The 14,956-nt window shown below is 39.2% G+C and overlaps 1 protein-coding gene across 1 annotated transcript; it reads right to left on the bottom strand.

Annotated features, from left to right (window-relative positions):
- Nucleotides 1-7,692: 7,692 nt before the first annotated feature.
- Nucleotides 7,693-14,123, bottom strand: LOC147920815 (uncharacterized). Its single transcript, XM_087501246.1, has 10 exons — nucleotides 12,903-14,123; nucleotides 11,757-12,791; nucleotides 10,700-11,654; nucleotides 10,331-10,608; nucleotides 9,985-10,221; nucleotides 9,858-9,870; nucleotides 9,697-9,800; nucleotides 9,413-9,542; nucleotides 8,808-8,870; nucleotides 7,693-7,994 (listed from the first exon to the last, which is right to left on the bottom strand). Exons 1-10 carry the CDS (start codon nucleotides 14,121-14,123, stop codon nucleotides 7,693-7,695), a joined length of 4,338 nt encoding a protein of 1,445 aa, XP_087357372.1.
- Between the last annotated feature and the right edge of the window lie 833 nt (nucleotides 14,124-14,956).

The following is a 14,956-nucleotide window of genomic DNA, read 5'->3' on the forward strand; positions in this document are numbered from 1 at the left end:
GTAAAGGTTGTTTGTCACTAACAATCCTATAATGAGATATGAAATGCAGAAAGTAAAAACAACTAGAACAAGATACTAAATGCAAACAGAACAGACAAATTAAAGCTATAATGAAACTAGAACAGAAATAGACACTATGCTAATGAACTAATGCAAGACAAGTAGTGAACAGAAAGCTAAATGAATGCAACAGAAATAAAACAGGAATTAAACAGGACAATCACAAATCATAAACACAAGTTCTGGGGACGAACTCGAGCAGCACTCGACCGAGTGTAGGTCGAGTACAGGGTCGAGCTAGACTAAACGTGAAAACAGAGCAACACAATAAAAACAGAGCAATGCAAAAACGAATCAAACAACAAGCAAGCAATGATATTTAGACTAAGATATTAATAAACAAAGAAGGCCTTGAGGAGGGATTCATGGGCTGAACTAATCATTGTGGTTATCTAACTTGGTCAACAAATCTCAAGCAAACTTTGAGCTAATCTCTAGACATACTATTCTAAGACATGTTTAATCCACTCTCATGGCAAGAAACAATCAAACCTATGCATTTCTAGACTTGTTCTCACAAAATAAAGAATCTACACAAGCAGGCATTAAGAAATACATCTCAAACCAAACAAGACCTCTAATCTCTTAGCAAGCCTAATGGTAAGCTCTAGATCTAGCCTTATCTATGCTCCTTAGACATTGGTGTGATGCTAAGATGCTTGAAATCAAACCCTACCTTCTCAGATATAGGATTAGCATTAAGAACATCTAGCCTAGAAGAGATCTACAACAATCAAGCTTGACCAAATCAAATAAACCACAAGATCAACCCAGCCTAACCCATCCTCAAGGTCCTAAGCAAACTACTCACAAGAACACATGGTGAAATAAGTCAAAAACCCAAAAAATATTGAAACTTGCATCATTAGAAAGATGAAACAGAGATCTACAATATTGATGAAGAAATAAAACTCGAAATCTTAATATCTTGAAAGTTATGAAACCAACAAAATACAAGAATCTAGTCTTTCTTTCTTAAACATGTACAAAATCTAAAAATAAAAGAAAGTGTAAAAGGAATAAATCTAAAAAAGGTAAAAACTAGATTTTAGACTCTCTAAAAAGCTGGACTCTTTGGTGGCTGCAGGTACAAGGGCCTTATATAGGAGATGAGGTGGAAGCCCTAAAAATACAAAAAGTCAAAGCAGTCAACGGCTCGGTCAACTCGACCAGTGCTTGGTCGAGTGGCTGGTCGAGCTGGCTTCTCTCGTGCATTCTCCACTCGGTCGAGTCCTTCTCAGCACACGGTCGAGTGTCTGGTCGAGTGTGCGGTCGAGTTGGACTCTGGACCTTGATTCTTCAGCCTTAACTCTCTTGTTTTCTCCTCATGATTGCTTCACTTCTCTTCAGCATTGCTTCCATGCTCCTGAAGCTCCAAAATCACCTGTTTATGCATGAAAAAATGCAAATGCAATGCAACTATACTCTAATGCATGATTAGTCCTAAAGCTACACAATAATGGCCTAAATGGATAGCAAAAGATGCAAAAGTTGTGAAATAACTAAGGGAAAACAAGGTAAAATATATGAACATCAGAAACAAGCAAAGCCGCTTGTCCTTAAAGATAAATCCATCATGTTGGTAGTATGACCCATGATGGATTCCTCAAGGATCCATGAGAGAGCTGCTAATAGGAGAAGCACATGGAGGAGGACTTATGGGACATTTTGGGCGCGACAAAACTCTAAGTGTTCTGATGGAACATTTCTTTTGGCCGCATTTGAAAAGAGATGTGGAAAGGTTCTGCGCAAAGTGCATCACTTGCTTGAAAGCAAAATCCAGGTCACATCCTTATGGTTTATATATGACTTTGCCTATTCCTAACCTATCATGGGTAGATATTTCTATGGATTTTATTTTAGAGTTGCCTAAGATCAACAACCGAGATTCTATCTTTGTTGTGGTGGACCGGTTCTTCAAAATGGCGCATTTCATTCCATGTAACAAGACAAATGATGCTTCTCAAACTGCTGAACTCTTTTTCAAAGAAGTTGTGCGTTTACATGGAATCCCAAGGACCATTGTTTCAGATCGAGACACCAAATTTCTCAGCCACTTTTGGATGACTTTGTGGAAAAAGCTAGGAACTAAGCTACTCTTCTCCACCACTTGTCATCCTCAAACTGATGGCCAAACTGAGACAGTACTTTCTCAAGAGGGAGGGAATGATGAGGACATCAATAGTCAACTTCCCAAAGAACCCATACTGTCATTGCCCGAACAACCCGTTCTTCCATTTCCTGAGGAACCCGTTCTACCATTTCCTGAAGAACCCGTTCTGCCAACAATGATAAACAAAACTATGACAAGGTTGGGAGCAAGAACCTAAAGGGAACAATTCAACAATTCCATTGAAAGTCTTATTTCTCTCATTGAGCTAGAAGACTCCAAAGAGAAGACTCTAAAAGCATCATTTTTGCCGGTGCATGAGAGCTATTTTTAAGGTAATTGTTTGAATTCAAATAATAAATAATGGTTCTTTTCTTGTTTTGCAGGAATCGACCGTTGGGTCTTTTTGAGTCTTTTATTTATTTAGGTCCTAACGTGTAGGCAGAACAGTGTTATCAACCATTTGCCTATTCCCATCTATCCACGTGGGTTCCCCTCATCTGGGTTCCTATATCACTCGGGCCGCAAGTTTCTGAGCCAAGATTACCGGATCCTTAGCTGGAGACAGAGATGGTGGACCGCTACTGGTAGAGGACGCTTCAAATTGCAGAGAATCAACCCCAAATATCCTGTTTTTCTTCTTCGGAGCAACCTAACAACAAAACAAGAATAAGTCCCATGAAATGAAAATCAAAGAAAGAGAGACCAAGAAAGTCAAACACAACAGATACAAAACAATCGCAAGTTATCACATAAAAAAAATGGCAAGTTATCACAAGTTCATTAAAATACAATGGCAAGTTATCACACGTTTATTAAACTACAATGGCAAGTTATCACAAGTTCATTAAACTCCAATCGACACTAATAGACTATTGGCAAATGAAATACAATAGAAACAGTAAAACTGAACCACACAGTTTAACCATGGACTATTTGAAACCAATAGAACTACAAACTTGTAACTTACCGAAGTGTAAATCTTGTTTTTGATATGAATGGGCACCCCACCAGAAGCAGAACTCTCTCCATTATCCCATGTACAAAGCTCAGATTCCAACTCTTGAATCTTGGATGACACCTCATTGTATACTGATATGTATATATTTTACCATATTTAACCACTGTTTATCCACATCTTTTACATGTTTTATTAGTTTGTTTTGTCACTTTCATGTAGTTTAAGGACTGTTTATGCATTAGAGTAGGATTTGCATTGCATTTGCATTTTTTCTTGTGTTAACAGGTGAATTGGACTAAAAAGGCATGGAAATAGCATCTGGGATGAGAGGAGTGCAACCATTAAAGCAGATGGGAGTTGAATCAAGGTGATGACCATCAAAGCATGAAGCACGCTGATGTAGTACTTTTACTTCAATTAAATTATCAATCCACAATTTGCATTAATCAACTCATTAAGAATAAACAAAGATGCTTAATCTATTCTTAAACAGGAAAAGGTTCTTTTGTAACAATCTTAACATACAAACTTATTCAAATAAAGAAAACAGGTCAATTCAAACAATGCAAACTCAAAGAAACAGAACACAACTAGCAACAAGCTTTAAATCAAGATTAAACAAGTGAACCTTGGGCAAAGTAATTGACTTGGGAGATAGCTAACCAATCCTAGATGTCTAAGCAACAATCAAGAACAATCCTATGGCTAAGAACACTTATGCAAATCAATCCATTTCCATGATAGAGATTCCTATGCTAATCAAGCGATAATCAACAATTTCCAAAGGCAATCACAAGGCAAGCATGCATTAAGAACAAGTTTAAATACGACTAAGCACCCTAATCATCAATTTCCATTGGCTAGGAATGCAAAGCTCTTGATTAATTTGGTTCAGGAATTTCATCAAACACCTTATGGGCATGGAAATCCTAATATCTAAATTTAAGCTTGATCAAGGCTATCTAGCATTAATAACACTAATCAAGTTAGGAAACACATAAATAAGCCTTAAACATCAAAGATCAATCATCTATCTCCCTAATCTACCAAGCCCAAAGCTCTAAAAGATCTACTCACTCATCATCATGATCACACAAAGGAAAGATTTTGATCTTTGTGAAATCATAATAACAGATTACAGATTAAGAGATTTGAAGGAGAAATTGCTATTAAAAACTTAGAAGTACTCAATCATTCTACAAACCAAGAGTATATAAGCTTAAGAACCCTAAGTGTCTGCTAAACAAGAGATAAAACTAAGATAAGTCTCCCCTTAATAGGGTTAGAGTATTTATCGGAAAACAGAAAAAGAACAAACTGGGTCAAACCCGGGTTAAGGGTAAAACAAGTGTGGACTAAAGTGAACCGGGCAAGCCTTGGCCGGTTGAGATGGCCGATTGGGACAGTCGGGCACACTTTGGCCGATGATGAAGACCGCTGGTGCTTCCTGATCTTATGCGTCTCCCGCCCCACCGGGTGTCACTTGGCCGATGATTAAGACCGCTTAAAGTCACACGACCACGGTTTGGCCGCTGGTCCTGGCCGCGGATAGCTCCTCTCCGTGGCGTGGAGGATTTGATCGGCCGTGGTTCGGCCGCTGGTCCTGGCCATTGGTGGCTCTTGTCCATGTCACTTCTCCAACTCCACTCTTCTTGCTTCTTTGCACCAAAATAAGTCCAAATACTCCAAATGTAGTGAGATTATTCCAAGAACCTGAGAGATAAGACACTAGATGCATATGCTCCTAAAACAACTAGAATGACAAGATTATGCAACAAAACTACCCAAAAACAAGGCTTAAAATCCAACAAAAACACAAGATATCAACTCTCCCAAACTTATCACTTGCTAGTCATCAAGCAAGGACCAAACAAAAAGTGAGAGAGAGAGGTGTGAAAAAGGGATTCAGAACCAAAAAATATCAACGAAGGATTAAAACCACAGTCCTTAAATGTAATGCAATGGTGCTAAGATCAATCAAAGTGCTTACAAATATTTTTCTATTGCTTATCACAAGGCACCACTATAGTTCACCTTCTATCTATTGGTAAAGACTTGCAATTGAACATCTCTTTCACGTTCATTAAAGTGTTTGGTGTGATCTTGCAAATGGAAAATAAATCAAGCTCAATTGGTTTAAGGGAAAGGCTTTTTATAAAGTGGTTGGTAATGGTGCTTTTGGGTGGTTTACTCTCAAACAAAGAGGAATGCTAGACAGTAGTGAAATCTATCTAAGACTGAGAATAATTTGGGCATACAAAGCTTAGCTCTTGATGTCCAACCCTTTACCCAAATCAAATTTTAACCACCTATTTCTTTCAAAACCAGTCATATTAGCTAGTTCTAAAGATTCCAAACCTAGCTAAAACAAGAGCCAGTTCTTTATCATTCTCAATACTCTCAAGATTTCACAACCTATAATCAACAAAGAGGCCTTACTCAACAAATCAACACAAGGCTTGGAAGAAAAGGTTGGGGTTCAAAGGTATGGCAAGAGATTGGGTTAAACAAAATAGAGTGGCAAATAGAGATAGTTAACCCAAATGAAAGTTCCATGAGCTAGCATTCATAGTCCATAGGCAAGATAATTTAAAGATCAAATTAAAGTCCAAATAAAATAGAGATGCAGCAATGATCAAGCAAGCTTTACACTAGAAGAAAATGCTTTCAAGTGACACAATGCTTAAGCTTAGACTCTTCATTTTTTCCCAAAGATTAAACAAGCACCAATGAACTATAGATGAGGGTTGTGGGTTCAATCCTAAGTTTTTACTCTTACAAGGCAACTTCATCATCATCCCCAAATGCAAATGCATGCCAAATGCATGCCAAATGCTTCTAGACTTAATCCTAAACACAAAAATGAATATGCAAAGCTACATGCATTTTTTTGGGTTTTTAAATTTTTCAAATTTTTTTGATTTTTCTCAAAACATAGCTATTAACAAATGCATGACACAAAAAATGAGAAACAAAAACACTATGTTAGATGATTAGTCCCTCCCCCAAACTTAATTCACACAGTCTCGGTGTGAGAAAAGCTGCGAAATAGACTAACAAGAAAATAAAGATGAAAATAAGAAAAGACTCTATGTACAAGGACTTGGAGTGTACCTCTAGTTCATGGAGGAGTCAAGAGAGTAGGAGGAGTTACTGGTGCATGGGGATGGAGATTTTTCTGCTCTTCTCTTCCTCCTTTGTCTCCTCTCATATGTTGAAGCTCTTGGTGGGTCATAAAAACCAAGTGCAGTGCTAGCTTCACCATGAAATGAGTGTCTCTCCAGCTCATCCTCAGTCACATTTGCTTGCTCTTCTCTTGAGTCCACAAAAACTTCAGGATTTGGGTTTGAGGTACTTGCAATGTTAAGTTTTGCTTCCACATGCTTCAATCTTTTGTGAAGACCGTTCACTCCCTTGACTAGCTTCTTGATGTTCTTCCCTTGCCATTTAACCAAACGCTGGAGAAAGTGGATGTGGGTGTGTGCTTCTCTAAGAGACTTGTTTGTAGTGGCCTCTTCAAATGGTTGGAAATCATACCTAGCACTGTCATAAACTGGACTGGGAGGAGCCGCTTGTGAAGTGTCTTCAGCTTGACTTCTCCCCCTCCTTGAAGTTGTTATTAGAATCACTGGCCCATCATCCTTGAATGAGTAGAGGTAATCATCCTTAATGTGGCAGCATATGCCAAACCTGATATAAAGGGATGTGACCTCCTGTTGAGGGAGTATGAGTCTCTTCTTCTGCATGCTCTTGAAGATGTAACCATAGTATGCATACAAACCCTTCTCAGTTTGGCCATCCAAATAACCAGTCTTCTTGAGGTAGACTGGATCAAGCCTTGCAATTCCATGGTCAAACTCACCAAGCTCAACTCCTTTTGCTTGTAAAATGGGAGTGACAAGTCCACCCATACTTTAAACAGGAGTCCTATCTGTTGTTGTCCAAACCAAACCTTGGTAGTGAAGCATTTGGTGGAGGAAGACAGCAGCAACAAAAGTGTCTTCAGCATTGGAAGTGGGTTCCTTTCTTTGTAAGTTCTTATGAAGGGTTGCAGCCTTGCTCGAAGACAACCAAGTTCATTGGCTTGAACTCCTCCAGCCTCTCTTCTTGCAAAAAAGAGTGTGAGAGAGGACTTTGTGAGCATATCTCACTGTTGGATGCTGGATGCCTGAGTTTTTCACTTGACCAGCTGCATAATTGCCCACACCAATGGACTTCCAAAAAGAATCATACTCCTTTGGGTTAGTGTTGTATTCTAGTCTTTTTCCTGGTTGAAACCCATACATAGCTCCTAACTCCCCAAATGTCATCTTGTAGTGCTTCCCTTGAACTCTAAACTCAAAGTGTCCAAGATCATTGGCCTCCTCCACCATCTCATCTTCATAATAAGTCACTGATAAGGATGCAAGGAACTCTCTAGTTGGCTCAACATATATGGGAAAAGCCATATTGAAGAACTGTCCTGATCTCAAAGTTGTGAAGATGGTTTGCATATTTCAAGAAGTCCAGCATTAAGAAGGAATTCATGATCTGGGTATCTAGTTGGAGCAAACTTGATCTTCTAAAGGCGTTGCATCAGTTGGGAGTAAGTAGGCTTCTTCTTGCTTGGCTTAAGCTGTTTTTCCTTGGCAGCTAGAGCTTGTGGAGATTCAGGCTCACTCTCACTCATATCTCTTTCCTCTGAACCAGATTCCGCAATCACAACCTCCTTACTCTTCTTTTTGCTTGTTGGAGCTTTTTGTTTACCAAGTGAATACTTAGACTGAGTTGCCTTCTTCTTCTTCTTCTCAACAACTCTGTCCACTACCTCCTTTGCCTTAGTTTGCTTTTCTCCAGGTCTCAAGTTGGTTCTACCCATTGTTCCTATCAAAAATTAAAAAAACACTTGAAAAATATCAGCAAGGCTCACTAGGAGCCACAATTTGAATTCACAACCAGCAAGTGCTAAGTATCTTTGAGGTAAATCAATCATAGTAATCCACTGAACAAATGAGAACCAACTTGAACATAAACATCATAAGCAAACTCAACATTACTTCTTCTTAAGAACTCAATAAACCATCAAACATGATCAATTGTTCTCCAAACTTGCTAGTCTCCTACAGATTGATTGAAAGTATAATAGACAAGGTAAAGAATCAATAAAACTCAAATTCCCCCAAATTTTAGATTTTAACAGTTCTCAAGAACCCTAAGTGCTCAAAAATCAAAATTTTTGAAATTAAACAGCAAGCCCAGCAATTCTAACCAAATTGAAATTAGCTAGCATCAATATCAAGCTAAAAAATCAAGACATAAATAGCTGGGAAGTCTAATCTTACACTTATTGGAATAAAACTTTAGAAGGGAGGGTTTGTTTCTTACCTTGTTTTCGACGAGGAGTTATGAAAAGCTAGCAGATGATACTATAAGTAATGGAAAGAGCTTTCAAAACCGAAACCAACACACTAAAAATCTTTGAAAACGATCGAGAGTTGAGAGAGATACAAAGTTTTTAGTGTTCTAAGGGGTTTAGGAGCTTGAAAATCGACAAAGTGAGGAAGAAGGAGAAGGATTTCGGGTTTTAGGATTTGAGGAGAGTAGTAAACCGGTCAAAATAGGTTAGGAATTGGTGAAATTTAGACCGGTTTACTAGGATTGGACTAAACTAAACCAGGAAGGATTAGAAAAACTCACCTGGATGGACACCAGCGGGCACCGTTAGGCCGATGGTCGATGGGCGCACATTGATATAAGAACCTGGTGAAGGAACCCACGTGGATAGATGGAAATAGGCAAATGGTTGATAACACTGTTCTGCCTATTCGGTGGATGATAGATGGATCGTAGCGAAGAGATGGTGAATAGCCAAATGGTTGAAAACAATGTTCTGTCTATTCGGTAGCAGTGGAAGATGAAGAGATAGATGGGTGGATTGAAGGACGCCACACAGATCTGTGAAAGGTTCTATGATAAGTCAAATCTCAGTCTTCAATGAATCAAACACAAGAAGAAGGAGAAAAGGGTGGTTGCTTCTATCTCAGAAGAAAACCTAAGAAAACTCTCATTTTATTTCATAAAAACTTGAAAGGTTACAATGCTGAGAAGGGACCTTATATAATGATCCAGCAGCGGGGGACCTTTTAGGGTCGAAATTTATTACAAATAAAAGGACTAAAATTGAAAAAACAACTTACTCGATTTTAGGACCTAAATAAATAAAAGACTCAAAAAGACCCAACGGTCGATTTCTGCAAAACAAGAAAAGAACAATCATTTATTATTTGAATTCAAACACTTACCTTGGTAATAGCTCTCATGCACGCTCCATCCCTTCATTGATTGCTTCGGAAATGATGAAAAGAACGGGTTCCTTAATTCCTTGTAAAACCAGCAAAAATGATGCGTCTTGAGTCTTCTCTTTGGAATCTTCTAGCTCAATGAGAGTAATCAGACTTGCAATAGACTTGTTGAATTGTTCCCTTAACGTTCTTGCTCCCAACCTTGTCATAGATTCGTGTATCATTGTTGGCAGAACGGGTTCTTCAGGAAATGGTAGAACGGGTTCTTCAGGAAAAGGTAGAACGGGTTCTTCAGGAAATGGCAAAACGGGTTCTTCCGGAAGTTGACTATTGATGTCCTCATCATTCCCTCCATCTTGAGAAAGTTCTGACTGCAGAACTATTTCACCTGCATGGAAAGGAGATAAATCAGCAACATTAAAGGTTGGAGAAATGTTCAACTCACCTGGCAGCTCAATCTTGTAAGCATTGTCATTAATTTTCTCTAAGACCCAAAATGGTCCATTTCCCCTTGGTGACAGCTTGGACTTTCTCTCCAGGGGAAATCTTTATTTTCTCATGTGTAACCAGACCCAATCTCCAGGTTCAAACTTCAGCGCCTTGCGGTGCTTATCCGCATGCTCTTTGTTCTCTGCGCTTTTCTTCTCGAGATTCTCTTTAACCTTTTGGTGGATTTTCTTCACAAAATCAGCTTTGGTGACTCCTTCTGCACTAGAATAAACAGCTTGGGGCAGAGGTGTGATGTCTAATGGGGTTAGAGGATTAAAACCATAGACAACTTCAAATGGAGAGAATTTGGTACCAGAATGCTTAGCATGATTATAAGCAAATTCAATTATAGGGTAAACAAGATAACCAGTTTCGGAGATTCTTACCCACCATAGCTCTCAAAAGAGTTGAGAGAATACGATTAACTACCTCAGTTTGGCCATCAGTTTGAGGATGGCAAGTGGTGGAGAAGAGTAGCTTAGTTCCTAGCTTTTTCCACAAAGGCTTCCAAAAGTGGCTAAGAATTTTGGTGTCTCGATCTGAAAGAATGGTCCTTGGGATTCCATGTAAACGCACAACTTCTTTGAAAAATAGTTCAGCAGTTTGAGTAGCATCATTTGTCTTGTTACATGGAATGAAATGTGCCATTTTGGAGAACCAGTCCACCACAACAAAGATAGAATCTCGGTTGTTGATCTTAGGCAGCCCTAAAACAAAATCCACAGAAATATCTACCCATGGTAGGTTAGGAATAGGCAAAGGCATATATAAACCATAAGGATGTGACCTGGATTTTGCTTTCAAGCAAGTGATGCACTTTGCGCAGAACCTTTCCACATCTCTTTTCAAATGCGGCCAAAAGAAATGTTCCATCAGAACCCTTAGAGTTTTGTCTCGCCCAAAATGTCCCATAAGTCCTCCTCCATGTGCTTCTCCTATTAGCAGCTCTCTCATGGATCCTTGAGGAATGCACAGCCTTTGTGTCCTTAAAGAGAAATCCATCATGCTGGTAGTATGATCCATAAGCGGCTTTGGTTGTTTCCTTAAAGGCTTCTTTGAAATCTGGATCTCTTTCATATAGACCTTTAATATGATCAAATCCTATGACCTTGGCCTCCATTGTAGTGATCAAAGCATGTCTCCTTGATAAAGCATCAGCTACAATGTTCTCTTTGCCCTTCTTGTACTTAATCACATATGGGAATGTCTCCACAAATTCAAGCCACCTTGCGTGCCTCTTCTTAAGTGTTGTTTGCCCACTTAGGTGCTTGAGTGTCTCATTATCTGTATGAATAACAAACTCTTTGGATAGCAAATAATGTTGCCTAGTTTCTAGAGATCTTACCAAAGCATATAGCTCTTTATCATAGGTTGGATAATTGAGTGCAGCTCCGCTGAGTTTCTCACTAAAGTATGCTACTGGTTTTCCTCCTTGAGTTAGAACAGCATCTATTCCTGTTGCAGAAGCATCACATTCAATCTCAAACATTTTATCAAAGTTAGGAAGTACCAAAACGGGTGCATGTGTGAGGCTGTTTTTGAGCAGATTGAATGCATCCTCTTGTGCTTGACCCCATTTGAATTCCACATTCTTTTTAATCACTGATGTCAAGGGTGCAGCAATGGTACTAAAATCCTTTACAAATATCCTATAGAAGCTAGCCAGCCCATGGAAGCTCCTAACATGTCCAATAATTGTTGGAGTTGGCCAGTCTTGTATAGCCTTGATCTTTTCCTCATCGACCTTTAGTCCCTACGAACTCACAACAAATCCTAAAAGCACAACTTTATCAGTGCAAAACGTGCATTTCTTAAGATTAGCATAGAGATGTTAAGCCTTAAGCGCTTTTATTACCATTTCAAGATGCTTTACGTGATCTGCAAGACTTGTGCTATAAATCAAGATATCATCCAAATAAACAACCACAAACTTACAGATGTACTCCCTTAAGACCTGATTCATTAACCTCATGAAGGTGCTTGGGGCGTTGGTGAGTCCAAATGGCATGACTAACCACTCATATAATCCTTGTTTGGTTTTGAAAGTCGTTTTCCATTCATCACCTTCTTTCATTCTCATTTGATGGTAACCACTCCTTAGATCAATTTTAGAAAAGACAATAGCTCCATTAAGCTCATCTAGCATGTCATCAAGCCTTGGAATGGGATGCCTATATTTGACAGTGATGTTGTTGATTGCTCTGCAGTCTACACACATTCTCCAAGTTCCATCTTTCTTAGGCACTAGAAGGACCGGTACAGCACAAGGGCTTAGACTTTCACAAATGTAGCCCTTTGACATTAGATCACGAACTTGCTTTTCCAGCTCTTTTGCTTCTTTGGGGTTTACTTGGTAGGCTGGTCTATTAGGAAGTGGTTCTCCCGGAACTAGATCAATTTGATGTTCGATTCCTCTTATAGGTGGTAGTCCAGGTGGTATCTCATCAGGGAAGACCTCCTTAAACCTTCCTACTAGTTCAAGCACTTCTGGTGGTAAGTCTTTCTCTTCTTGACCTGAAAACAAACCTTCCTTAAAGATCATTAGTAGCACCTTGTCCTGTGAATTAATTGATTTCAAAACAGTAGAAGGTGTTATGTAAAGATTAGTTTTGTTTGACTTAGCTCCCTTGGACATGGTTTGTTGCATTTCATGCACTTCTTGAGGGGTGAGTGGAGCTAGAGTATGCTTCTTGTTGTTGTGTGAGAAAGTGTAGTAGTTGGTTCGACCGTTGTATAAAGTCTCCTTATCAAATTTCCATGGTCGTCCAAGAAGAAGGTGTCCAGCTTGCATAGGAACCACATCACACATAACTTGGTCTGAATATTTGCCGATGGTGAATGGTATGGTGATTTGCTCGGAGATCCTTAGTTCAGCCTCATCATTGAGCCACTTAAGCCGATATGGATGGGGATGCTTTGTCTTTTGGAGACCTAACTTATCAACCAACTACTTGCTGGCTACATTAGTACATGAAGCACCATCAATGATTAAGCTACATACCTTGGAGTTTATGGACCAGCGAGAGTGGAAGATATTTTCTGTTTGAATTGTTTCTAGATCAAAAAGAGTACTAAGAGCCCTCCTTATGACTAAAAGGTCTCCCATCTCTGGATAGTCCACAATATCCTCCTCAGATTCTTCACGTTCATCTTCCTCATCTTGTGATTCATACTCTCGATTGGCTTTAAGGATTATTACTCTCTGGTTTGGGCACTCCCTTGCATAATGTCCTTTTCCCTGACATTTAAAACAAGTAATATCGCAAGCTCTTTGGTTAGTAGGCTTACCATGCTCTGGTTTGGTTACCTTTGATGTCTCAAGTGCAGCTCTTTTAAATCTCTGGTCCACATCAAGAGATTTTCCTTTGTCTAAAGCTTTTTGAGGTGGTGGTGGTGTCAATGGAGTCTTATTGCGGTTAGTAGAAGCTGTCTTACTTTTGATGTGTTGTTCAGCTTGGACTGTTAGGTGCAACAACTCTTCAAGATCATGATATGTTTGTCTTTCCACCTTTCTAGCAACCCGATCATGAAGACCATCTAGAAACTGCGCCATCAAGTTTTCCTCAGACTCTTCTACCTCCAATCTGTTCTTAACAGATTCAAACTCTTCAAAGTACTCCTCAACAGATTTGCTTCCTTGTGAGAGCTTGCGGAACCTATTTTGTAGCTCTCGTTGGTAATAAGCTGGGACATATCTCTTTCTTAGTTGAAACCTCATATCATCCCATGTGGTGATTGGTATATGTCTATGCCTCCTCCTCTCAGACACATCTCTGTCCCACCAAGATAAAGCATTGTCGGTGAGTTGAGCAGCAGCTAGGGATACCTTTCTTTGTTCGGAATAGTTGTAGTATCCAAAGATATGCTCCATACGTCTTTCCCAATCAATGTAAGCTTCAGGATTAACCTTTCCAGCAAATGTCGGCGGATTGAGCTTAAGATCATAGCCTCCTTCTCTTATGTTGGCTTCGTCACGTCCCCTACCTTGTTGGTAGTGCCTCCTTGGCCTTTGGTGTTGAATAAGATCATGATGTTCTTCCTCTGAATCAGACTGATCTCCATTATCAACTTCATGGTTTCCTCTTGGCAAGTTACGAACTGGTGCTCTTGGTGCAGGTGGGGGTTGTTCAATCCTTGTCATGCGATCACCAAGCGTTTGGAGTTGGGCTTGAATAGCTGTAAGCATCTCAGCCATTTTCAACTCTCCTCCTTGTTCTCCCATGGTTCAAAACGTTTTTTGTAAGATTAGGAAAAGATGTCAAGTGCACAGGAAGTAGAAAGGTTCAAATAAAGAAAACTTCCAGATCTAGGTTTGAAAGGGATTTAGACAATCAAATAAACAGATATGAACGAACTTTTTTTAGGGTTATCTTTTTAGAAGATGAACAATCAAAATAGAACAAGAACACACAAAAAAAAATCTAAAAGGGGAAAAACGAACTGACACAAAACAAACTGGAACAAACACAAACTGAAGCAATCAAGGGGTAACAAACTGAAACAAAAAGGATAGATAAAACCTGATTTGGAGCGTTTAGCTCTGATACCAAATGATAAAGGAATCTGGTGAGGGAACCCACGTGGATAGATGGAAATAGGCAAATAGTTGATAACACTGTTATGCCTATTCGGTGGATGATAGATGGATCACAGCAAAGAGATGGTGAATAGACAAATGGTGGAAAACATTGTTCTGTCTATTCGGTAGCAGTGGAAGATGAAGAGATAGATAGGTGGATTGAAGGACGCCACACAGATCTGTGAAAGGATCTATGATAAGTCAAATCTCAGTCTTCAAGGAATCACACACAAGAAGAAGGAGAAAAGGGTGGTTGCTTCTATCTCAGAAGAAAACCTAAGAAAACTCTCAATTTAATTCATAAAAACTTGAAAGGTTACAATGCTGAGAAGGGACCTTATATAATGATCCAGCAGCGGGGGACCTTCTAGGGTCGAAATTTATTACAAATAAAAGGACTAAAATTGCAAAAACAACAGACTCGATTTTAGGACCTAAATAAATAAAAGACTCAAAAAGACCCAACGGTCGATTCC

This window comes from Camelina sativa, chromosome 19, assembly GCF_030686135.1.
Source record: "Camelina sativa cultivar CO46 ecotype springtype chromosome 19, ASM3068613v1".
Lineage (NCBI taxonomy): Eukaryota > Viridiplantae > Streptophyta > Magnoliopsida > Brassicales > Brassicaceae > Camelina > Camelina sativa.

What these genes read in the sequence shown, in the direction of transcription:
- LOC147920815 (XM_087501246.1), bottom strand. Translation starts at nt 14,123, where the DNA reads ATGGGAGAACAAGGAGGAGAGTTGAAAATGGCTGAGATGCTTACAGCT. An exon ending in GCTGGTCCATAAACTCCAAG is followed by an intron (nt 12,792 to 12,902) that starts GTATGTAGCTTA and finishes TATCGGCTTAAG; the next exon opens with TGGCTCAATGATGAGGCTGA. An exon ending in AAACTGATGGCCAAACTGAG is followed by an intron (nt 10,222 to 10,330) that starts GTAGTTAATCGT and finishes AATCATGCTAAG; the next exon opens with CATTCTGGTACCAAATTCTC.